Source organism: Psammomys obesus, unplaced genomic scaffold (assembly GCF_907164565.1).
Source record: "Psammomys obesus unplaced genomic scaffold, mPsaObe1.curated_primary_1811, whole genome shotgun sequence".
Lineage (NCBI taxonomy): Eukaryota > Metazoa > Chordata > Mammalia > Rodentia > Muridae > Psammomys > Psammomys obesus.
This window is the reverse complement of record NW_026596051.1, coordinates 26,044,723-26,069,925: the sequence shown is the minus strand read 5'-3', so window position 1 is coordinate 26,069,925 and position 25,203 is coordinate 26,044,723. Positions and strand designations below refer to the sequence as shown.

The following is a 25,203-nucleotide window of genomic DNA, read 5'->3' as shown; positions in this document are numbered from 1 at the left end:
TTTTTTTTTTTTTTTTTTTTTTTTTTAGCTATTAAACTTCTCTCTCCCACCCTCATTCTCTGTGTTATGTGTGTTCATGTAGGCATGTTCATGTATGCGTGTAGGCCAGGGGACAATCTCAGGTGTCTCCTTTAACAGGTCTCCAGCTTTTTCTTTTCTTTTTTTTGAAACAGGTGTTCACTGATTGACTAGACTGGCTGGCCAATAAATAAGCTCTAGGGATCCTCTTTATTTCCAGTCGACTCTGCACAGTACTACAGTTACAGCTGCCTGCCATAGGGCTGCCTTCTGTGAGCGCTGGGTCCAAGCTTATGTCTCTATGCTTCTGCAGCATGCCCTTTACCCACTGAACCATCTTGCCTGCCCCCAATCCTCCATATGAAATTCTTAATGAAGTTAAATTGTTTCAAGAAAAAAAAATATTATTGCAGAAGTTTTCCCTCAACAGTTCTATTTTGTAGTATATTACTCTGTGTTTGAACTGAATTGACTTTTCACCTGGGCAGAGGGCTCTAAAGGGTCCTGCTTAGTCACTGTCCAGTGCTTAGGTTGTACCCAAAATTTATAGTTTTGGAGCTTAGTGTGGTGGCCCATGCTTGTAATTGAAGGTCTTTGGAGGCTGATTTCTAGGCCAGCCTGGCTTGGGTAACTGTATAAACCAAAACCAAAACCAAAACCAACCAACAAACCCATTTACTCTTCTATTAAGTGAAAGAGGAACCTAGAGAATTAAATGGTGTGTTAGCACCAGAGAAGCCAAGACAATGTGAAGTTTTTGCTATAATCTAAAATTGGTCAGAGTGCAGGTGAGAATCTTTGGATTTTATAACATTTCAAATAGAAAAATTAGCAGCCTGTGCTGAGATGGAGCTGACTGCTAATCCAGGATTTATTTGGGAGGCTACTGGTGATAGTGGTTGTCATGTAGGGGTCAATAGTGTTGACCATTTAAGGGGTTTTGATCATATTGTAAAAAATGGAAAATGTTAACTCTTACTTCTTAAAAACATTTTTAAAGAAAATGTGTATGTATGGGTGTTTTGTCTGCATGTCCATCTGTGTATCTACTGCATGCCTACTGCCCTTGGAAGCCAGAGGAGGGACCCTCTTGAGACCAGAGTTACAAATGTTTGTGAGTTACCATGGTAGGAATGAACATGGGTCTTCTGGAAAGGCAGCCAGTGCTCTAATTACTGAGTCATTTCTCCAGCCCACATTTTGTTTTTTAAATATGGCATTATTTTTTGTTTATACATTATTTTTTATTGGCAACGAATTTGGGGTCACATTTACCCCTTACTGTCCCTTTCAACTCAACCTGGATCTCCTGGCATTACCTTCCCAAGTTCAACTTCATATCCTTTTATTTTTTTGTAATCCACTGAGTCCAGTTAGTTCTGCCTATATGTATTTGATGTAGCCATCCATTTTGAGAATGAGCAGCCTAGCAGGGACCACAATCTTAAACTGACTTTCCTTCCCCTGGTGGCCAACAATCTTCAACAGCTCCTCCTGTTGGATGGGAAATTGTGTGCATGACCATCTGCCATCCATACTGGAACTCTGACTGGCTTGACTTGTGCAGGTCTTGTGCCTGCAACAACTTCTATGAGTTCATGAGCACAATGGTCCTACTGTGTCCAAAAGACAATGTTTCACCTCAGTCCTCTCAAACTTGCTGCTCTTAGAGCTGTTTTTAAAATGTATTTTAAATGTATTTTCATTTTCTTCTCCCCTACCATCTCTCTCCTGGGTATGTATATGGGCATGCACACACGTGTATTCCACATGTGTTTAGATGCCTTCAGGGGCAAGTGAACATAGGATCCCCTTGAACAGTAGTTACAGTCAAGGAGCTGTGACCTGGCCCACATAAGTACTGGAAATCAAGCTTGGGTTCTCTGAAAGAACAAGTACTCTAACCCACGGAGCCACCTCTCCAGCCCCTTGTACAGTCTTCCTGCTCCCTCTTCCATGACAGCCCCTGAGCCTTGGTGGGAGGCACCATACAGATGCCTTGAAAATACAACATTTTAGTTTTGAAATACCTATTGTTATCTCTGGGAGCCTGTATGCTCATAGGCAAAATATAAGTCTTCACTGTGATCACACTTTCTAACAAAAGCAATAAGTCACAGAATCATATGTTGGCTTTATGATGGACTTTCAAGTTTAGGATAAGGGAACCAGGCCTCAGGCTGCATAGTCTATGGTCTCCTCTTCCTTGTTCGTCCTCTACACAACACACTGGAGAAGCCACAGGATGTGCAAAGAACAAGGAGAAAATGACAACTGGGTGCTAGTAGCATGAATCTAAAGCAAGATCATTAGATCTGTTTAATAGTGACTAACTTTATTTTTAAAGGTCTGTTTATATGTCTGTTCATACGTGCACATGTATGCTGGTGCTCTAGTTCCAGGGGCCTGGAGCTACAGGCAGTTGTTAGCTGCCCAGGATGGTGTTGGGAAGCAAAATGGAATCCCCAGGAAGAGCATCAGTACTCTTAACCTCTGTACTATCTAGCGAGTCTTGACTTACTCATTTTTGGAGTACAGAATCAAGTCGGATAAGGTAGCACTTCAGAGGGGAGTGTGGGGGATTTCAAAGGTGTGTGAGGGCTAGGTGCAGGAAGGGGCATGAACACGAAGGGGCTTCCAGGCTGAAATACTGAGGAATTCTGCACAGCTAGTTTCTGGAGCCTCTCTCAACCTTCTACTACAATGTGGAGTGGCCCAAGCTTCTTAAGATATTGTTGCCACTGAGCAAATTGTCATTGCTCCTGACAGGTAGTGTGAAAGATGTGAACTATAGAGAAAGATTCCACAGCTATGCCAATAACTTAATAGTTTATTAGTCAGTCAACAATATTACAAATATTTAAAAATTACTTAATATAAATAGTTGGCAGCAAACTATTCCATTACAGAGTTAAATTACCAGTACAACAGACAGACTGGAGATTTAGACACCTGGAAGATAACAATAAAATAAACTAAATTATTTAACAAAAATTTTAAGCTGAAGGCGTTTTACCTAGTGTCCATAAAAGCATGGGTTCTCTTTTTTTATTTAGAAAAAAATAAAAAACGGCTTTAACACCCCATTAGGAATATAAAATAAAATCAACTGAAAATATTAATTTGCATATCAAAGAACCATTTATAGTTACAATCCAAACACTCCATAAACCACTTGTGCGATTCTATACAGAAACTGGGAATTAGAAACTAGTTGCTTTAATATTACAAAGATTTCAGCTCCAAAAATAATTCAACATAAAATAAACTTTAGCAATTAGTGTCATAAAATTATATATTTTCACATAAAAATACAAAATAATATTAATGACAAGAATATGAAAAATTATTCCAAGTATTTTACTACTATTAAAATAAAATAAAACCCAAAAAAACAAAATAGAAATATGCATGAAAAAAGTCTCTCCTTTTGTTAGCAAAACACTATCCAAAATAACTACAATCATTTACATCAGTACAAAGATTTCTGGGTTTAAAAAATAGTTGCAATGACAAAAGGGGCATCTTTTCTGACAGTAAAAAATGACACTGTGGATAAAGTCTGCAAAATATGCAATGAAAAAAATAAATTTGCATTAAAAAGGTTTACACTGTATCTTTATACAAACATTAGAAACAGTATTGCACATCACAACACAGAATCGAGGTTAGTCAGCCTTCCAAAATGTGTTATATTCAAGTTTTGCGGCATCTGTGAGGAGAGGCTCGTGCAGCCAGATGCAACAGGGATAAAATATCAAGTGTTTTCCATACACAAATATATAAATGCTAAATGTTTCCTTCTTAACAAAAAGTGTGGATTTTTTAAAGTACTTTTTCCTCCACAGTCATTCATACTTTTGGGCAGCAATATGAATATTTAGGGAACACAAATGAAGAAGCTTTGAAAATACAAAAATACAATCAAAATTAATAATTTTCTACAAAAATAGTAAAATAAATATGATCTGTAAATTAAAAAAAACTCTAATACAGTGTTTTAACAGTTAGAAAATAAGAATGTAGTACATAAAAGAAAAAAATAATCCCCAAACAAACAGAAAAAGAAACAAATCAGGGGTGAGGCAGGGAGGAACAAAATATTAGACCAATAAGCTTTGTCCTAACAAATGAAGGTGACACAAACCAGCATTTCTGTCACATTCACCCTGGTGGGAATGGGTGCTCTGTTGCATTTCCCTTCGTTTCAAATATTTCCATTTAAGAAGGGAAAATGATTTTCGGCATCTCCAATTATTTTATCATATAATTTATTTTAGAGTTCATTATTTAATACATGAAAAGGCTCTTCAATTTTAAACATTAAGCAGAAATTATGAAAATAAAGTTTAAAAATCTGCGAAATTAAATATCTAAATAATTAACATTGCAAAACTACTGATTTCTTTCCTAAATTCCAAAAATTGAGGTATAGCAAAGGAGATGTCATCAGTCAAAAAAAGTGTGCCATAAAATAGCTGACTGTTGGAAAAATCTCTCACAGAGATATAAAAATAGTGCATAACAAATGTCAAAATGGATCAAGGTCTGGCGGGGTAAGGGTAGAAAAGAATGCTCCAGAAACTCTGGAGGGTCATGGGAAGTAACAAGTAGGGACACTGACAAATAAATTAGTAAAGAGCTCCTCTGAAAACAGCATCAACTTCAAACATTAAAAACTTGAGCCACAACCACAATAAAACAGCAGAGTTAGACATGAACCACATATTTTTACAGTACAAAAAAGCACACCATCAACAACCAATGTTGAGATCAGCACTTTGCTCATGTGAAGGATTGTCCCAAGGGTTTGCTGCACAGGCCATACCCTTGCAATTTTCTCTCTTCAGAGTCAAAAATCTTAGTTCTGCATTAAAAAAAAAAAAAAAAAATACCATTGTGGGGTGCTTTGCTTAGACTGCAGAGTAACTCCTACATCATTAACACAGGGGCTAGCTGCGGTTAGGATGCTCTAAAGAGGAAAACCACCATGAACTATGTTCTAGGTCAGAACTGTGCATGTTTCCACGCAACTCCCTCAATAAAGAAAAAAGAAAAAAAAACTGCAAGCAAAGTCATTACTGAAATTCCTTCATCAAAGTTTTAAAAAAGCAATTCTTAACCATTAAGAATAACAATGCTCCATGCAACAGTGACCCCAGTTCAGACAGAAGACCCCATATACATAGGTCAAACACGTAAGCAGATTTAAGCCAGATTTCACCATTGTCTGAAAGGTAAATTTACGCAACTAGCCATCTGTTTTATTTTCCCATCTCCATTTTGACTTCACTAAAGTCCTGTGTTCTTCTATAAAACCCTCTTTTAAAGAATGGGCTTTTCATGGGTCTCACATTCGGTGACTGGTTAGCAGTGTGCTGGCCATCTTTGGTTTTTCAAGGATGTCTTAACCATGAACTATCAAAGGGGCTAAAATCAACTTTCTTTAAAATTCATGTGTTTTTCATTTATTCAATCTTTTATCTATACTATATCACTGCACATGAATTAGAACCGCACGTCACAAAATTGCACAGGGATTACAAATATTACATCCAGTCTGCATAAAATCGAATTCCACTACTGACCAGATCACAAAATGGCTGCACTCTCTAATCTAAAACTAATTTGCATATAGTACACATGTAGGACAACATTTTTAACTTGAAGTCACAATAATGCATGCAAGTTTGCTTTTTTGTAAAGAAACAAATTTTATAATTTGTTCATGCTACCTAGATTCAAGAGAGCTTTTTGAACATTTGCAATACCTCACCTCGTTAGTTAATGTCCTAGTGCATGCATATGGTGGACACAGGTAAGTAAACATGCATTGTTTCACATTCTAAACTATGGCAGTTTTGGCCATATTGTGCTGCCTGCATTTCATCCGCAATGCAGTTTGTCTCTAACGTTTTCAATCCCGTATTAATAGGTGACATTTACACATAACACCTATATAGCAGCAAAGCTAATACAGCTTGTGATTAAAAATGTTTAAAAATAGCTAATAAATCAGATTATCTTGAGGTATTATTTCTTGCAAGTCAAAATGGAGAGCAACAAAATCAACCCTAATTTTTAGTTTATGTACACACTGAAACAGCAACAATAAAAATAAGCATTTGTAGCAGACATATTCCATCCTCACTATTATTTGCTACCTTTGGTAAAGTACTGGGGCAGATCTTGACGTTAAAAACCCATGTTAAGAAATAAGTGCACGCTTCACCCACTATATAGCAGCAGACTCTGTTGCCCCTACGCAAAACATTCTCATATCTAATTTTAACTTTACATATAAAAATAACTTGGAGAAAATACAAAAAAACATTTTATTTTAACATGAAAATATCACAAAAATTAGTAAGCCTGAGATGTAGGGTTTTGGTGAAAAACAAGAGGCTTGTAGTGTTTTGGCTGCTGATAACGATGCATGTATCGAGAGCTGGGTGAAAAGCAGAAGAATGCACTTATTTCTTCTGCATGTCAGTATCTTCAGCACAGTAAGCCACATGCACCCTTTCTTTCCTTGTTAGACGAGGCCAGTTTGCTACACTTAGTTCCAGCGGAAGTGGATCTGACGTGGACGATCAGCACCTTCCTTCACCAATGGCTTATGGAACTCACGTCCTGCACGAGAGTGGATATTTGCCCAACAAAACTCACAGTAATACTGCAGGCAAGTGACATTGGCACAAAAAAAGGGGGCAAATTTTCCACCACAGCGTGCGCCCTGGCATTCATCACACATCTGGTCATCTAGCACATATGGCTTTACCTCCACCTAGAAACAGAGAAGGAAAAATTTCATTGGAGTCAGCTTCAGGAATAAAAATTTAGAATGGTTTTAAGTGTGTATAATGTTCTAAGAGAAAAGGAAGAGAAAGTAGGCAGTGTCTTAAGGAAACAGCTTCCCCCCACCCACTCAAAAAAAAAAAAAAAAAGGGTAAATGAAAACCGGTTTGCTGCTGTGCTAAATACATTGTGTGTCATGTTTCATGTTTATAACTGGCTGTGAAGCTTAAGTGGAAACACTAATTCACTTATTTCAACATGTTTCCTTCAGGAGTCACTAGTGCTATTTTACTCTATTTTCCAAAGAGAGAAAGAGAAAACAAAACAAAACCCACTTTCAAGACTTAAGACATTCTTTTCACTTGTGTAACATCTTTGAAACCCTGTATGCTAGCACTACTATTTTCAAATTGTGAGAAAAACTCGCAAGGGATTGTCAGCCCTTTATGAAAGACAAATTTCTTCTGAGATTTTTCTTCTTTCTAGTATCATCTGTAAGCTGATGAAACCCAACAGCCTAGGACTACAGCAGCCTTTCTGCAACAGGTCAGAGCTGCACCTTGCTTGTCATTAACTGCCGCAAACAGGCCAGAACTGTGCCTAATATGATTCAAGGCATGTCCAGACTTCTTTATAAACTCTTATGAAGTTAAGTCCCACCGTGAAGGATTGATTCAGCAAGTGATGTCAGATTTGAGGTGGCTCTAAACAGGCTCTCTTGACCTGTTTTCCACATCTGCAGAGTGACTCTGGCAGACTCTGTTGGAGCTGGGAGGGTTAAAATTACTCATGGAAGATATAATACCTGAGAATCTCGCTGTAAAGCAATGTCCGGTGCTTTCAAGCTGCAGCAGCCCAGCTTTCTTGAATTTCATGAATGAATCTAGGCTGTTGTCTCTGGCTGACTGGATGGTGTCATTATTTTAGAATAGTTGTGAACAATTCACAGACTTTAGTGTGAAGCAGGTATGCAAATTAGTAGCTTGTTCTCCTATTTTAGATGGCAATCAGCGCTCAAAGTTATCCAACAGGACAGCCTGCAGCCGTCATTTAGAAGGCTTCTTAAAGCTGCTACACTGGTGGCCAATCTATGCCAAGAATGAACTAATGTTTTCAATTTTAGGTTTCTGAATTTCGGTTTTCATAAATGAAAATTAACTCTTAATTATCACTTCCTGTGGACCAACTTTTCAAAGTTCCTGTGGACATGTGAAATTTACTCAGTCCTCAAAATAACAGAGACAAACTAGTACTCCTTCCATGTTACAAGTCAGGAAGTGGCACAGAGAGGGCTGTTCACCTGAGATTGTGGTGCCAACGGCAGAGAGTTGGCTCTGTCCTAAGCTTTCTTGAGCAGAAGCTTGTATAAACTGCCTCCACAGTTGGGCAAGTAGTTGGAACTTACTGGTTGATAAAAATTTTTGAAATCGCTTTAAATCACTTTAAATAGCTTTAAATTTGTGTAATGACTCAAGCTTACAGTATATCGAGAAATTTATATTTCAAGGATATAATGCTAGGAGACAGGGGAGTAAAGTCTGAGCCATATTATTAACTCCTTGTGGTGTTAATAATATGTAACTTACACGTTTATCAATATCACCATGCTGAAGCTGAACAAATCGAGCACTGATGGCAGCAATATAGCTCTGCTGATTGGAGAAAGCAACTCGCCCAGCACCTTTTGGGTATTTTAGTTCTGGATCTGTATCAATTCCCGCGTAACATACACCACCATACAGCCGGTCCATGATCATAGCAAGTTCCACTTCAAAAGGAAAGACATGCACATTGAAGGTGAGAAGACAGTAAATCAACAACTGCAAATCAAGAGAACACTAACACAAAGCAGCTGTTAAGCAAAGCTCTGTGGGAGCCAGAGCTTTGCACGTGCTGGCAGGCAGTCTACCATAGTTACATTCTGAGCCTTAAAAAACAAGTCAAAACAAAGCAACCCCAAACCACTTGCTTACAGTAAAGTTATCCTCATCACCACCATATGCATTCTTATCATCTGATGTAGATATTTCATATATATATATATATATATATATATACACACACACACACACACACACTTTTTTTATTCCAACTCTTTCACCATCTGCTTACTTCTTTCACCTGCATATCTGTCTCATTCACTTTCTTTATGGAAGGAAACTGCTTTGTCAAACCCCGCCCCCTGTAGCTCATACTTCTTTCTACATGCAGTCCTTTCTTCCTTAAGGACTGTCCTCCTCTACAAGAAATTTTTTTTTTAATTTTCATTTTTTTAATATTAGTTACAGTTTGTTAACTTTGTATCCCTGCTGTATCCCACTCCCTCTTTCCCTCCCAACCCCACCCTCCCACCCTCATGTCCTCCCTGCCCCTTTCCAAGTCCACTGATAAGGGAGAACCTCTTCCCCTTCCATCTGATACTGGTTTATCAGGTGTCTTCAGGATTGGCTGCAAAGTCCTCCTCTGTGGCTTACCAAGGCTGCTCCTCCTGGGGTGGGGGTGGGGGGAAAGGCCAAAGAGCCTGCCAATGAGTTCATATCAGAAACAGTCCCTATTCCCCTTATTAGGGTACCCACTTGGATACTGAGTTACCAAGGGCTACGTCTGAGCAGGGGTTCTAGGTTGCATCCATACATGGTCCTTGTTTGGAGAAACAGTCTCAGAAAAGACCCCTGTGCCCAGATATATTTGGTCCTTATGGAACTCCTGTCCTCTCCAAGTCGTATTAACTCCCCCCCCCCTTTTTTATTTCCTGCATTCTGCCAGAGGTTTGGTTATGAGTCTTAATATCTGTTTTGATACACTGCTAGAGTATTAATATCTGCTTTGATACACTGGTAGAGTCTTTCAGAGGGCCTCTGTGGTAGGCTCCTGTCCTGTTACTTGTTTGCTCCTAGTCCAATGTCCATCCCATTTGCCTTTCTAAGTGAGGATTGATCATTGTACCCTGGGTCCTCTTTCTCTCTACAAGAAATCTTATCTTCTCTGACAGAGCATGAAGGTTGGAAGGGACAGACAACATGGTGAAGGAGGCTAGGATTAGCTCAATCACCCTGGTGACCAATTTGACCAATCACCAATCACCCCGGTGGCAGATTTGTATTCAGATTGGCCTCCTATCTGTCTGTACAACCTAACTGATCAGATTATCATACGATGACTCCACTTTAATTGTTCTTGTTGAGATCTACTTCCTCCCCTTTATAACTCTGGTGCTCAAGCTTCTTGCTAGAAGCACTGATCACAGCTAATCTACTTGTCTGGAAATATTTTACCATTTTGCTGATAATTCACTTCACTGATGACATTTGAGTCTCACGTTTCAATGTCTTTGTACCTTTGTCTACACTCTGTCATGTATTTAAGGTACACACTACCTGTGTGCCTTAAACTCCTGAATTTGTATCTGAATTCCATACTCAACAAAGCAGCCATCTACCAGGCAACTTCTTGTAATACTGCAACACACAACATGCTAAAAAAGATCACATAAACATGACTTTCCTCTATTTCATGAAATATGATCCAATGAATTTTTCTTGATTCAATTGTGTAGGCAACAGAGAGGATCAAGTTACCAAGCCAAGATTTCTGCCTTCATCCTTCACTTTCATCTCCACTATACAGATAATCCCATGAACTTGCTTTTCAGAACATAATGAGAATCCAATCTGCTTACTTCCATCAGTGATCCTGTTTTAAGCTAGTATCATTTTTTTTTTTTAATTAGGTTTATGGAAACAGGTTTATCTGTTTGTCTTCAATTCCTCCTCTCCCGTTTGTTTCCAAAACACTAGAAATACTTATTTTTAAAAACACCATTCTAGCTACCACATGGTTTAATTGAAATTTCTACTTCAGACTTCTGAATGCGACCATGAACTTATATTCAGACCCAAGACCACAGTCTCTTTTAACCTACCCCTCCTGTGCTATTTCCACAGCTATGTACAAGGTATCAGCAACCACCCAGCAGCTTACGACTAAAGATGAGATTCAACCTTCTATTTTCTTTTTTTTAATTTTAATTTTATTTTATTTTAAAATTACACTTTATTTACTCTGTATCCCCCCTCTAGTTCCCTCCCTCCTCCCCTCCCAGTCCCTTCCTTCCTTCCTTCCTCCTTCCCATGCATGCTCCTCCCCATGTCCACTGGTAGGGGAGCAACCTTCTATTTTTTATCTAAGTATTCGGGTATCTGTACGCCTGGTTCTTCACTGACACTTAACCAACCCCGCAAAAGAGCCCTACTTGGCCTACTCATACATAGTCACAGCCTGTTTTCTCTTCTGAGTCATCAGCTTATCTGATCTTCCAAAAATCTATCTGATTATATCTCTTGCTTAAAAACTCCTCTTGTTCTGGGGATAAATGCAAATTATTCCATTAGAGTTGTATCTCTCCTATAACTCTGTATATCTCTAGGTCATTCTGTTTTATACAGTCCCTCCATGAATATCCTCTGCTTTTCACACAAGACTTCTGAATAAGCTGTTCGCTTTGTCTGAAACACACTTTTCACAATGGTCCAAACTCTCGTCCATCTTTTCACCAGCTCAAATATCTTTAAGATGTCACCTCATAGCATATTCTAAACATGAACACATATATAAATATATGTAAACATGCACATATGTATTTCTATTTCTAATCTTTATTCTTTGCAGCAGCCATTACATTCTTTAAGCATTTACATGTGTGAATAGTTAATTCATATCTCCCTGACTTGAAGAGTCTAATTGCAGAGACAAAAATCACTAGTACTTTTAGACGGTGTGATAATATATAGCATGCATATATAGTAAATTTTCACATGTATAATTATATCCTATTAGGCATCCTTCAGATTTTTGGTTCCTGGTCACTGAGAAACAGAACAGTATAACTCACTCATCTAAAATACTAACTTTAGTATATTAAAATACTAACATTTAGTAACTTAAATGCAGAACAATTCATACTTCCTTAGACACCAAAATCAGGTAAAAAAGAAAATCCAAATATTTCTGACTTAGAGATTCTACTTACCAGCCCTTAATGGCCTAGGAACTCCTCCAACAAAAATTGTTTTTCGAGGATCCAAAGGCTGAGAACCATCCATGACAAAATCACTATCACTTAAATTCCAAGGACGGATTTGAACCTATGGAGAAAATTACATATGGTCTTACTCCTTTTACTGTTTAGTTTTTTTTTTTTTTTTTAATGCAGTCTTAATTTTTAAACAGTAACTTAAAAATACTGTTTTCAAAACCTGCTTTTATAGGCCATGGTTCATGTGGTGTTTACTTACAGGTTTGTCCTTGATAGTAGGGCTGGAAACACATAAGTAGAGCTTTCCATCTTCTTCAATACAAGCATCAATGAGTGCCTGAACTGAGCTCTCTTCTTGAAAGAGAAGGAATGCATAGCCTAGAACCATGAAAAATGATGCTGCATGTCAATTAAGTGCTGTTAAAAGAGACATAAAGCCCATCAAATAGGTTTAACTCATTTTGCCTTCCAAAGAACAAAATATTCCATGGAACACATGCGTGTGCCAGAGAGCACGTGCGCAACGTGGGCAAGAGGGAGGGAGGGAGGGAGGGAGGGAGAGAGAAAATAGGAGCCAGTAAGTCTCAGGAATGCAGTACTTCCAGGCTGACTCATACAAGTCTATGAAACATTCCCATTTTACAGAAGGAAAAACTGAGGTGCCAGAGGTTAAGTAATTTGTTCAAAATTAATTTCACAGCTCAGGTCAGCTTCAAGGTGTTGTAATACTATCTACCCATGACACTGTGTTCTCTTCAGCCAGTCTCCTTTAGCGCTCATGTGGTAAATTCTAGAGCAGATTTATGGACTAGAGCATATCTGGAAAGGCCCAGGAAATCATCCTAGAGGGGAAAATCTGGATTCCTAGAAACTTTCAAACAACACCACGCAAGTAGCCTTATGGAAGCTGGAACAGAACATGTTGTTCTTTAAGAATGGGTTGAGATCCAGCTTTGGTCCATGGTGGTCATATAGGATACATGGGATTATTTCAATTTTTTTGTATCTGTTGAGACTTGTTTTGTGACCAACTATATGGTCTATTTTAGAGACGGTTCCATGAGGTGTTGAGAAGAAGGTAAATTCTTTTGTGTTTGGGTGAAAGGTTCTGTAGAGGTCTGTTAGGTCCATTTGATTCATGACCTCTGTTAGAGTCATTGTTTCTTTGTTTAATTTCTGGTTTGTTGACCTGTCCTTTGTTGACAGTGGGGTGTTGAAGTCTCCCACTATTAATGTGTGGGGATCTATGTGTGGTTTAAGTTTTATTAATGTTTCTTTTACATATGTGGGTGCTCTTGTATTGGGGCATAGATGTTCAGAATTGTAGTGTCTTCTTGGTGGAGTTTTCCTTTGATGAGTATGAAACAACCTTCCCCATATCTTTTGATTAATTTTGGTTGAAAGTCTATTTTATTAGATATTAGAATGGCTACTCCTGCTTGCTTCTTGCATCCATTTGCTTGGAAAACCATCTTCCAGCCCTTTACTTTCAGGTAATGTCTATATTTGTGACTTAGGTGTATTTCTTGTATGCAACAGATTGTTGGGTTTTGTTTACATATCTGTCTATGAAAGGAACCTGAAGACATATTTCAATTTCTACCTAGAAGTTTGTTCAAAACCTCCTTATCTACTTAAAGTACACAGTAGCCCTTATTTTTGATCCCAAACTCAATGAAGCTTTTCTCACCTAATTAGAAGTAAAAGTAATTTCTCTATCTTGTAGGATTAACTTTTTTATCCTTTTGAGTTTTTATCCTTTGAGTAATTGCTAATCTATGTTTTATATACATATAATATATATCATATATATGATTTATAAAACATATATTTACATATTTGAATAGTCTTAGAAACTATAGACATAAATTGATTAATAGAGATAATTTCTTCAACATCCTGCTGCAACTATGAGTGCTGTGAAAAAGAAAAACACAGTGTGGGAAGCTAGGATGGCCTATGAGGAAGAGAAGTTGACTTTATTATGTGGGTTCCCAACGTTTTCTGTGAGCAATTAACTTTTAATCTGAGATTTAAAATAAAAACAAAACAATAGGTTTTGGTGGCACACAACAGTAGGTTGTGGTGGTGCATGCCTTTAATCCCAGCACTTGAGAGAAAGATTTCTGAGAGTTCAAGGCCAGCCAGGTCTACAAAGAAAGTTCCAGGACAGCCAGGGCCTCACAAAGAAAACCTGCCTTGAATCCCATCCCTTCAGCCCCCACCTCCATTGACAAAAACAAAAAACACATTAGGCAATGTTCCAGGTCAGAGGCACAAAAACTCATGACAAGAGAACACTTCACAGAGGAGTACTAGGGCAGACCATGGAGCTTAGAAGAGGATGAGAACTAACAAAAAGCACCTAGAAAGATGTGAGACCACGTGGACAGATGCAGGTTTGCCTTTACCCCAGCAGTCAAAGGTTTAGGCACAGCACTGGTTGTCCTCTCCGCGGCTGCTATGGCCAGACCACAGGGAAAAATTGATAGCGCATAGCACATAGCTACAGAAGAGTGGCTGGAGCAATCAAGTTTGGGGATGGTTGAAAGTTTAAGTAGAATATCATCGATGAACAGGTGTTAATCCAGACTTATTAATCTTCTCAGCAATTATAATTAGCCTTTCTAGAACTGCTTTAATGATAGTGAACTAAAGGTTTGCAATGTATCCTTTCTTTATTTGCTTTAGATAGTTTGACATTTGTAATTCTGAATGAGGAATCAAACCAGCTCTTCTTTGCCCTCTTCTCTCCTAGTTGGCAGTGTAACCTTTCCCCAGGAACAGCTCTTTTGTCTTATGGGTCCCTTTCTAGTTTTCTGACTGTTATACACATTTCTACATAAATATACAGACATCAAAACTTAGAAACTAGGATTTACAAATGAGACATGTGACATTTCTCTTTCTTCTTCTGAGTGACCTCACTTAATTTCCTGAAGTTTTCATAACTTCATTTTTCTTTACAGTTGCATAAAAGTCTCTGTGCACTTGAATGACATTTTCACTACCTATTTATCAGTTGATGGAGAGCCAGGCTGATTCCATTCCCCACGTCCTCCTATAAATAGGGTCTCTGTGGTGTATAGAAAGGCCCCTGGGTACACACTGGAGAGTGGTACAACCAGATCGAATGATAACTCTACTTTTTGTATTTTGATCCGTGCACTCATTTTTTTGATGGCTGTACCAGTTTTGCTCTGTCATCAATGGCAAGTGAACAAAGTAAAGAGAGTCTCTTTCCCACAACCCTACAAGCACTTGTTGTCTTTTATTTTCATGGTGATAGGGTGAGACAGAATCTCAAAGTAGTTTTACTTTGCACTTCTCTGATGACTAAACTACTGCATGTTTTATAAATGACTTATTGGCAACTTAAAGTTTTATTTGAAGAAATCTACTCAGTTCCTAGGTCCATTTTTGGTTGGGTCATGTGCTTTCTTGTTGGTTGTTATTTTGAGTTCATTATGTATTCTAGATATTAATCCACGTCACATGTATAGTTGTGAAGATTTTTCTCCCATTTTGTAGGTTGTCTCTTTACTTGTTTCCTTCAAAGCACAGCTTTTAAATTTCATTAGGATGAGACCCTATTTCGTGGGCAACTGGAGTCCCATTGAGAAAGACTTTACCCATGATCCTAGCTTGAGGTATTTTGCTTCTTCCTCCTCTGGCAGTTTACTTTTTTATACAGAGGGACATTTAAAAATAGTACTTGACAGTGAGTAAAAAATACAAACCAGTTACTTCCCCAATGCTGTATCATACTATCACCTGAATACTTATGTATATCTTATAATATTGAAATTACTTACGTGGTTTTATTTTTCTAAAATACAAATGAATCATTTCATTGCCTCTTATCTCATGGCATGGAAATAAACCTTTCCTAAGTTTGAGTCACCACTACTTATAGAATAATGCTTTAGCATTATTTAGGAAATATTCAAACATAGATTGATTTAACTTTATTAAGTCATTAGAAAATTTTGAGGAAAGTATGTCAAATATTATGACTCCTAAATGGCTTCAAGTAAAACTGGAGTAGTTCTTAAAATCCCTTTGCCCCACTCAATTCAAGCTAACAGTTTTTACAAAGTATTAACTTTTTAAACAATATTTTATTTATTATTATTTATTTATTATTTGCATATGCGAGCATTAGAGAACAACCTGACCAGTCCTATCTTCCTATCTTTATGTGGGATCTAGGGTAGAACTCAGGCTTTTGTGACCAGAGCCTTTACTGGAAAAGCCATCTCCACAGTCCAAAAATCACTAGTATTTATATAAAGGTGGTTATGTTCAACTCAAAAGAAAGCTACAAATAAATAATTGATATCATTTCATTTTCTCTCATTCAGCCCAGAAAATATTAATAAAGAACCTCTTACCTTTCGGTGGAAAATAAGATTTGCTTTCTGCTTTATGGGGCCAATCTACTACCAAAGGTCCAAATCTTCGGAAGCTGGCAGTGATCTCATCTTAGGAGAGTACAGATTGTGCATCACAAATTAGTTCCAATGATTCATCTCAAGAAACACCGTATTTCTAAGAACTTGGAAGATTTAATGTCTAAAGTGTCAAATAGCTTAGGAATAATTATGATGTCAACAGGCAACATATCTAATACTCTTATTAAAACACTAACATTTTAACTATTTTATTCAAAATAACTTCATTTTTAAGCAGCAAACACTAGCTAATGTATTCAGTGTGAGTCCTAATATTTCACATGTCACATGAATATTAACAGCTTTATAGTATACCCAATTATAAGCACCACTGGGCTTAAGCATCTCATTATTATCAAGTTAACTAAAACAGCTATTGGTGTCTACAGGTAAAACCATGTTTTTGTTGGGATAAGGTGTACTAAAATAGGACAAGCTATAATGTTGTTACAACATACCAAGGCTGACATTAGTCAGACAGTTTCAAGTATTATATAGTCAATTTCAATGACATACTCTAATATATGTTAAACTAGTGGATATGCATTATATAAATATGCAGAATACATTTGCAGATGTGTAAACACAGCTGAAAATTTTCTCTAATACAACAATATCTTCTCTGCAGGCTATTAATGAATGGGTAGCTTTCCCATAACATTACAAAGATAGTTTAAGTTTTTAACCTTTACCTTAAGTTACTTTTCTTTATCGTTGCAGTTTTTACACATTTACTATCATTTGTATAATACTAAGTTCCTATTTTATGTTCCATTTCTACTTCCTTATTGGATTTTGTACTGTTCCTGTATTTTTTAAGTAAAAAAGTTAAGTTTTGATTTTACACACTGCAGACAGAGATTCATGGCTGGTTCCATTTATTGCACCATGTATGTATACACAGGCATGTCCATGTACACATGGACATGTGTGTGTTACAGTCTCACAAATATTAAGTCTTCAAATGTGTTCTGCATTAAATATTACGATATGAACTAGAACATGGAGATCTTAATAAAAATGATTACAGTGAAAATGTGCATATGATAAAAAAAAAAACAGTAGACCTTAAAAGTACTTATTCAATTACCTTCATATTTCAACGGCTCAAAATTACTTTTTACTATGGTATTTCTTTTTGTTTGTTTATTTTTTTGTTTGTTTTTGTTTGTTTTAAAGGCAGGACAAACTTACCTTCATCGATATCTGGAGGAAGCCCACCAACAAAAACTTTTCGAGAGAAACGTTCTATTCGTTCTCCGTTTTGATGAGCTGAATAACATGTTGGTGAATTTAAAACACCAACTTGATCACTGTGACCATCGTCCAACAAGCTATCATCTATTGGAAATAGGGAAGATCGACCTAAAATACAAGGACAAATATAAACTGAATCTCATATATTAAAAATGATAATGAAATCAAACATATAGATGTTGAATTTAAATGATTAGACACTAAGCTGACAGTGGAATAAAAGTGAATGGAAATGCACACAATATCATGCCAAGGTTCTAGAGACAAGTGATTTCAAGTATGACTCAGAAACAGTCACTGAGCTGAGGAAGTGTTTCAGGAACAGATGCCTAGTATAGATGAGACCCCAAGTCCAATTCCCACCAAGAAAAGGAAAAGAAATGAAGTTATTGTCATGTGACAATAACTACAGCACAAAGGAAACAATACATCTACTAGATCAATTAAAATCTTTATGCATAGAAGTAAGAACCTAATGTATAAGAAACACTTAGGTCTGAACATGCAACAAAATTCTTTAGAAACTGGTGGTAGAAAGGAAACAGCCTAAGTCCAATAGGTAAGAGGACATTGTGAAAGAAACAAAACAGAAAAAGTCCAAGAAAACACATAAAGTGCTACCAAAGCAGCAAGCTGTACTCGTCTGAGGTCTCGAAATAATTTACCATATGTGATAATCAGATGACTGTATAAATGCGACTTATGTACATGTGGATGGTACAGAACAATGTCTTAGGATTCTAGTTTCTATTTGAGCCCACTTCACAGGGTATGTGTCATTCAATATTATAAAGTAATGATATTAGATGTTCCATATGATCACACAAAATAAAATGACCCAACAAAATCTAGTATCCTTATCTTCAAGAAATGTACACAAGGTTAAGATCTATGCATGAAAGGATGACATATATATTTAAAAAGACTCAAAATGCTTCAACAAAAGCAGACTAGAGGAAAGCAATAGTGTAGAGAATACCATGCTAAGTTCTTCAATCTCCAAGGGTACTAGGTAATTCACGGCTGAAACATACAGTGACAGAATAAAAGAAAAGCCCTTTGAAGATAACAGAATTTATCCTTAGAAGAAGAAATTTTATTTAGAAGGTGGGAAACAATAACAAAATGAAACAAAACAGAACAAACAACAACCCAACTCTCTGGGTGCAGCAGGCTCAGAAAGTCTAACTTTCTATGACTGCGGAAGACAAATGAACAGCTGAGATTAGGGGAATCCCAAAACTATAAGGAAGACTGGAAAATGAGGATAAGAAATTAATGAGAAAGAACAATGGAAAGGAAGGGGCCAAAGAAAGTCACATATTTACTGAATAAAAGAAGTAAATGTCAGAGACAGGTACAAGGAAACAGCATGTGTTAAACCACACAGAGGCTTCAATCACTGATTGGGTACTCACAAACAAATGCATGGGTGAAGGTGCAAATAAGTGGAGAAAAAAAAAAGTGATCTTTTCAAGAAAACCAATTTCCAAGAAAATGATTTGCAGTATCAGTAATGGAAATTCCAGAGAGCAATGGATGGCATGGCACTTCCATCATAAAAAGGAGGATTTAAAAAGAAAGAAGCCAAAACAGCACCATGGCAGAAGCATCAAAGAAAAATCAGGAGGGAAAAAGGAAAAAAGAACAATTAAGCAAAGTGAGATGACAATTTCAAGCAATGAAAATTGTGTTTGAGGGTGTCTGGATATTTCATGCAAGCAGTTTCCAAGAAGCTGGGTGGGTGTCACATGCAGTGATATATAGTACATGTTTAATGCAGTTTTAGGACAAAGAGACAAGCATATACTTTATAGAACATGTATTGTAATCTAGAAATACTTAAATAAAATAGCATTAACATGCTACCATCTTAAAATATGCAACCCATGATTATGCGATATAAAGAAAAGCAGGAACATGGCATACTGTGGAAAACTGGTTGGCGAAAAAGAGGCGAACTATATACCTGTGACAAGGAGCAAGCCAGTGTAAAATGGAGTCCCCTGCCAAAAAAACTACACCATGTTAAAGAGTCTACAAAGCTGACTGAATGAATATGGAGAGTTAGTTGGAATAGCTTCCGTGAATCCCTAAGCCAACACTATCCATCAGACGGCATCTGAGACATGTAGCAGACATCTCTCACTTTGTTGTAACATGCCTACTGACACAGCAATAGTACTAGTCCATTAAGAAAAACTAGTTTCTTCTGGTTAAGAAGATGGAATCTGTAGCCTGGGTGGAGACCTAACTCTCCAACCTACCCAAAACATAAATGAGTTAATCTAGTTGTGCCAGCCTATAACCTGGCCAAAGTTCACTCCTCAGTAGGTGGGTTTATTTTAACGGTGGTGGAATAACCACCCCTTTAATGAAATAATATCCTTTTGTTTCCCAGAACCCCTCCCCTGTAGCACAATCCTTATAGAACGTCATCCAGTTTGGCTATGTCTTTGTACCAGATTCAGAAAGGTTTAACTATTTAATTTTCCTTCCTTCTCCAATGCTCTCCAGACCCTATGAATATCTTTTTTGGTACTTTAGGCTTCCTTCCTCTTTCTATAAATCTTCTGCTTCCATTAAGTGATTATCCACTGTGTATCTGACCTTGTGCTTCCTTAACTAAAGGTCCTGGTTATTGTTCTTCTCTCTTCTACTTCTGTTTCTCTGGGCAGCTGCTAAGATTATAGCTTGGCTATCCCGAGGGTTCTCTTTTAAACTAATGAAACTGTCCTCTTTGAATAAAATGTTTTTTCTTGCCTTTCAAATTTTTCTTGCCTTTAAAATCTTTAATCTGCAGAGAAAACTTATTCCTGCACTCCTACAAGGTACTATTGGACTTCTTATCACCACAAGTTTACTTGACTTTCTTTAGTTCTATGACTATAAAAGTCATTTAAAGTCTTCCACACTGCAACACATCAGTAGAGGCAATGTGAACCAGGGTTCCTGGGCTGTGGCCATTCATATTTGGTTCCCAAATAAACTGTCATCTTTCTCTTGAGGTGAGAACTGTGTTAAGTTGCTGATAGATAATGTACATTGGATATAACTGTAAAATTTATAGGCTATAACAGGAAGAAATATCTGAAAAGCAACAGGCAATAATCAATGGATAATTTCAACTGAAATTGAATTTCAATTGTTCTGAAAGAGACTCATGCTAAGTAACTATAAATTTAATTTTCTAAATTTCCCTTGTTGTCAGAAGTAGGGGCCAATGAGAAATGAAGTCTATAATTTTGTGATTAATAAAAAATCTTAAATATAAAGTTATAGGTCAAATATCTTGTGTCTGAAACACTTGGGCGAGGAATGGTTCTTGTTTTGCTATTTCTTAGAATCTGGATTTTCAGATTAGGGAGATCAACCTGCTTCTTTCCTCCCTCTCTCCCTTCCTCTCTTCATCTTTTATTCCCTTCCTTTTATCAAGGGATAAAACACTATCAATCCATTAAAATTAATATTTATTGTAAATTAATTTCTCAACATATCTTAATTGAATAATTATTCATTTAAAAAAAAAGTAAAACGAGTAGGGTAACAACTGCCTAGATTTAGGGAAATTAAAATGACTAATCCAAATGCTGGACTGGATTTAGACATGCTCAAATTTTGTGCACAATTTCATTTTGAAGTATTTTTATGCAAACTTTGCGGACCATAAAAACAATAAACAAAAGCCTAAAAGACTTTTATCTTGATAAAAAATAAAAACACAGATTGCAAATATTTAGAGTCTAAACAGAAATAAGAGGTGAGCCAATATGACTTATGATTTTTTATGAACTATAACATAGTATTTATACTTACATGACAAATTCACTGCAAAAATACTAAGTCAATCAGTAACTGAGTACTGTGCTTACTGTAAGCATTCATTGACCATGTGATCCATTAACCAAAGTTCAGCTGAACAAAGGATGCAACACAATGGCTAAAAACATTTCACATACTAGTCACAATCATCTGAGTCTTCATCTCTAGAAAACAGTGATTCCTTTCTTTCAAAGTCATAAAAACAATGAATTTTAATACTCATTTGAAAGAAGGAGTAACAAAACATATAGATCCTTGAATTAAAAAATAACTATATGAAAGGATTTTCCATGTTCATTGTTCTTAGTCATTAGGAAAATCAAGCTAGACATACAATGGTTCCTTCTGGTAATCATGAAGAAAAATAAATAATTCATTGAATCTACCATCAGTAAATTGGATACTTTTTGTAAGAAATTCAAGCCTCCTTGCAACAACTATAACTTAGCTTACTCATTTCAAACTGCTTTTACAAAGGGGATTAGAAATTACATGGGTTTTGTTGTTGTTGTTTTTTTTTTGTTGTTGTCGTTCCTATAACTCTGTACTATACAAAGCAATGGTGCACTGCATTCTGGGCTTGGCTGTCTGGCCGGCCCCATCTCATGTACCAGTGTGGACAATGTGTATGCAGCGCAATGAAAGCATGGCAGAGAGAGAAGCTGATGCTGATGCTTTGCTCACATACCCAGACACTGTTGCACTTGATTTCACAGATTCTGAACTTACTCTGGAACTTTAGAACAAACATTTCTCAACATATCAATGAAGGGGTTATGGGAGGGAAAAAAATCTTGCACAAATCAACCATTTAATTTATAGATTAATCCTAAGCAAGATTCTTTGACTTTTATGGGCTTTTCTATAATTTTATTTATAGAATATTGTTATAAATTTTTTTAAAATATGAAATCATATGTATTTAAAGTTACTGTGAATCTTAATATTCTTCCTATTTTCTAGGACAGAAGTAGTAAATAGATTCCATTATAATATAAGGATTTTTTTTTTTTTTTTTTGTAATTTATCAACACAGTAGAGGTAGGTTCAGGATTGACTTCCTTTGAGTTTGAACCAGTTTGAACAAGCAGTCACTTATCTGGTATGTTTCTCTAGAAAGGAAAGAACTACTACTTAATGTACAAAAATTATTTGTAATTATTTGAAAATATTTTGCCCCAATAATAGTTTGCCCCTTTCCTTATAGACGGTAAAGAGCCAAGAAAGTCAATTCTAACCTAGCAGGTTACATCTTTGAAAATTTAATTACAAGGTATATTTGCCTTAAAATTAAGTTTACTGAGATTTTTGTTTTCTTTAAAAATTGGTATGGCAGGGTATAGCTTGTAGAGCAGTCTCTTTGGGGCACTAAATTAAGTTTTACAAGCAGTACATTCTGTGCCATAGTTACTACTCACCTCTGTTATCATGGAGCACCAAGGTAACCAAAGTAGGAAACAAACAAACGAAAACAGTAGATAATGCCAGTGCTGCTACCAAGCCTAAGCCCTGCTAAGACACAGGAGGCTGCACCCAGAGGCCCTGGCTGGCTATCCCTATATGCAGCCACTGTAGTGTTCCTTTTTTTTCCTTTCTCATGCTTCAGAGATATTTCTCACTTTCTTTGATGGCTTATAATTATTTATCAGTGACGTGGAAGATAGGGCCTGAACACTTACATTTCAAAAGATTACTGGAGAGAAAATTCTGGAAATAAGTAAGCAATATATTCTATATTAAACCATTTGTAACTGATTGTATATAGTGGCATATAAATCTACATGGCTACACACTGTGAGCATATCAAAGCTCAGCAACTGAGCTTTCAAAACTGGATCCCTCTAAAATTATTTTTCTTATCTTTTCATCCATATGCAATATACCAACTTTTGGGTTAATTGCTGAAAAACTGTTTTCTTAGTACATTAATTAAAATAATTCCTTTACTTATACTATTCAAATTATCCTATATATATTCTTTGAAAATGGCTGCTTATTCCTCTATTCGAGGAATAGATTGTGAGTTAGGAATAGAAAATTCTGAGTGACAGAGCTTTAATAATCCTACACAGTTCTTAGCACAATCTTGACACTATTCTTACCCAGAGAAGTATGTTCACTCTCAGAACAAGATGGAAGAAACACTGAACCAAACAAACTACAAAAGAAAGACAAGTTTTCCTGATGTTAAGGAGCCTCCGCGTAACCTCCTCTTCCCTAATACTGAAGAAATTCTCATGGCCCCAGGCCCCTGACATTCAGAGAAAGGAATCTTGGTTTTGCACAATTACTTCTAGTATGATTATACTTTGATCATCCCTAGAGTATAGTTCATAAATCATTATGTAGAGCCAGCTTGAGTTAAAGTTCTTATTTATATTATTAAGAAACTGGAAATATGTCAAAGGCATTCTGCTAGTAACTTGATTTAACTAAAGCCAAGTAGGAAGTCTTTAAAACAAAAAGTGCTGGTCTTTGCTGCACAGAAAGGTCAGTTAAAGGTGGGAAGGAAGAAAACAGTTCTTTATAAAACCAGCTGGCCACCGGAAAGTCAGACGGCCTTGTGACATTCGATGCTGTCCCACCCCGAAGGCATTGGTGCCAACTAGGACTTGGGTTTTGGCCACTTGTACTAACTCATTTTGGCACATCCTTAATGAACAGACCTTTATCCTAAGAAAAAGAAGAACCAAAATGGACACATACCATTTCACTAGCCTATCAAATCTACAGCACAAGTTCATAATAAAGGATTTCCGGTGGCTAGAGGGTTTGCTAATATAGCAGCATGAGGGGAAAGTAAAGGGAAAATAGAAGGACAGCCAGGCTAACACCACTACTCCTTTTTCTGAACTGCTCTTCCGGTATGCAGGTTTTTATTATAAAATATTTCTACTACTTACTAAGCCAACATATTTCCAAATTCAAATAAATCTCTCAGCAGCTAGTTTCAATAAGTAAAACTTTCATCTGACCATCGAAACTGGAAGTGCAGCAGCAGATTTAAGCAAGCTCTAAAGCTCTATAGGACAGCTACAGCTCCTTTACAGCCGCAGTGTACAATCTGAGAAAAAAGACTGGAGCTTCCTCTTCTACTACACCAGCTGTGTGGAGATTTGGCTGCTTAGGTGGCTCTGAAGCCAAGCTCCTCTCTTTATAGCTCCCAAGAGGAGACACAGCTAGGAAGGCAACAAGTCCCTATGTGAGCAGTAAGGAATTAAATGTTTTCCTTTTTTTGTATTATTGTCTGCAGCTACTGAGCTGAGCTATAATAAGAAAACCACTGATTCTGTTACCTTGCTCTTAAAAATTAAGCACATTTTATTTATATAAGATTATGCCCACTGACTTAACACAAATTACTAGACAGAAAAGATAAAAAGGTTTGACATGAAAAGAATTCTGAACTATTTAAAAGTACCAAGCCAAACCAACCAACCAAACAAACAATCACAGATTGGTAAATAATTTTTCAAGAGGATCAAACGTACAAACTTCACTGTGAAGTGAACTAGAGCACAGATCTGAAAGTGGGTTTGAACATGCAACCTTCCCACTTTCTTCACAGCTCACTAATAGCAGCCTTTAGAAAGTTACTTGGAGCCGGGTGTGGTGGCACACATCTTTAATTCCAGCACAGAGGGAGGCATACGTAGGTAGATCACTATGTGAGTCTGAGGCCAGCCTGGTCTACAAAGAGAGTCCAGGACAGCCAAGGCTACACAGAGAAACCCTGTCTAGAAAAACAAACAGACAGACAGACAGACAGAAGGAAAGAAAGAAAGAAAGAAAGAAAGAAAGAAAGAAAGAAAGAAAGAA

The 25,203-nt window shown here is 36.8% G+C and overlaps 1 protein-coding gene across 1 annotated transcript in view; it reads right to left on the bottom strand.

Annotated features, from left to right (window-relative positions):
• Window positions 1–2,828: 2,828 nt before the first annotated feature.
• Window positions 2,829–25,203, bottom strand: part of Cpeb2 (cytoplasmic polyadenylation element binding protein 2) — a 56,970-nt gene continuing 34,595 nt past the window's right edge. Inside the window, exons 6-11 of the mRNA XM_055624074.1 lie at window positions 17,500–17,670; window positions 16,246–16,335; window positions 12,111–12,229; window positions 11,846–11,960; window positions 8,403–8,584; window positions 2,829–6,805 (exon numbers count right to left, since the gene is read on the bottom strand). Of these exons, the coding sequence (XP_055480049.1) occupies window positions 6,578–6,805; window positions 8,403–8,584; window positions 11,846–11,960; window positions 12,111–12,229; window positions 16,246–16,335; window positions 17,500–17,670 (905 nt within the window). The 3' untranslated portion in view covers window positions 2,829–6,577. The remainder of the gene's footprint in view (window positions 6,806–8,402; window positions 8,585–11,845; window positions 11,961–12,110; window positions 12,230–16,245; window positions 16,336–17,499; window positions 17,671–25,203) is intronic.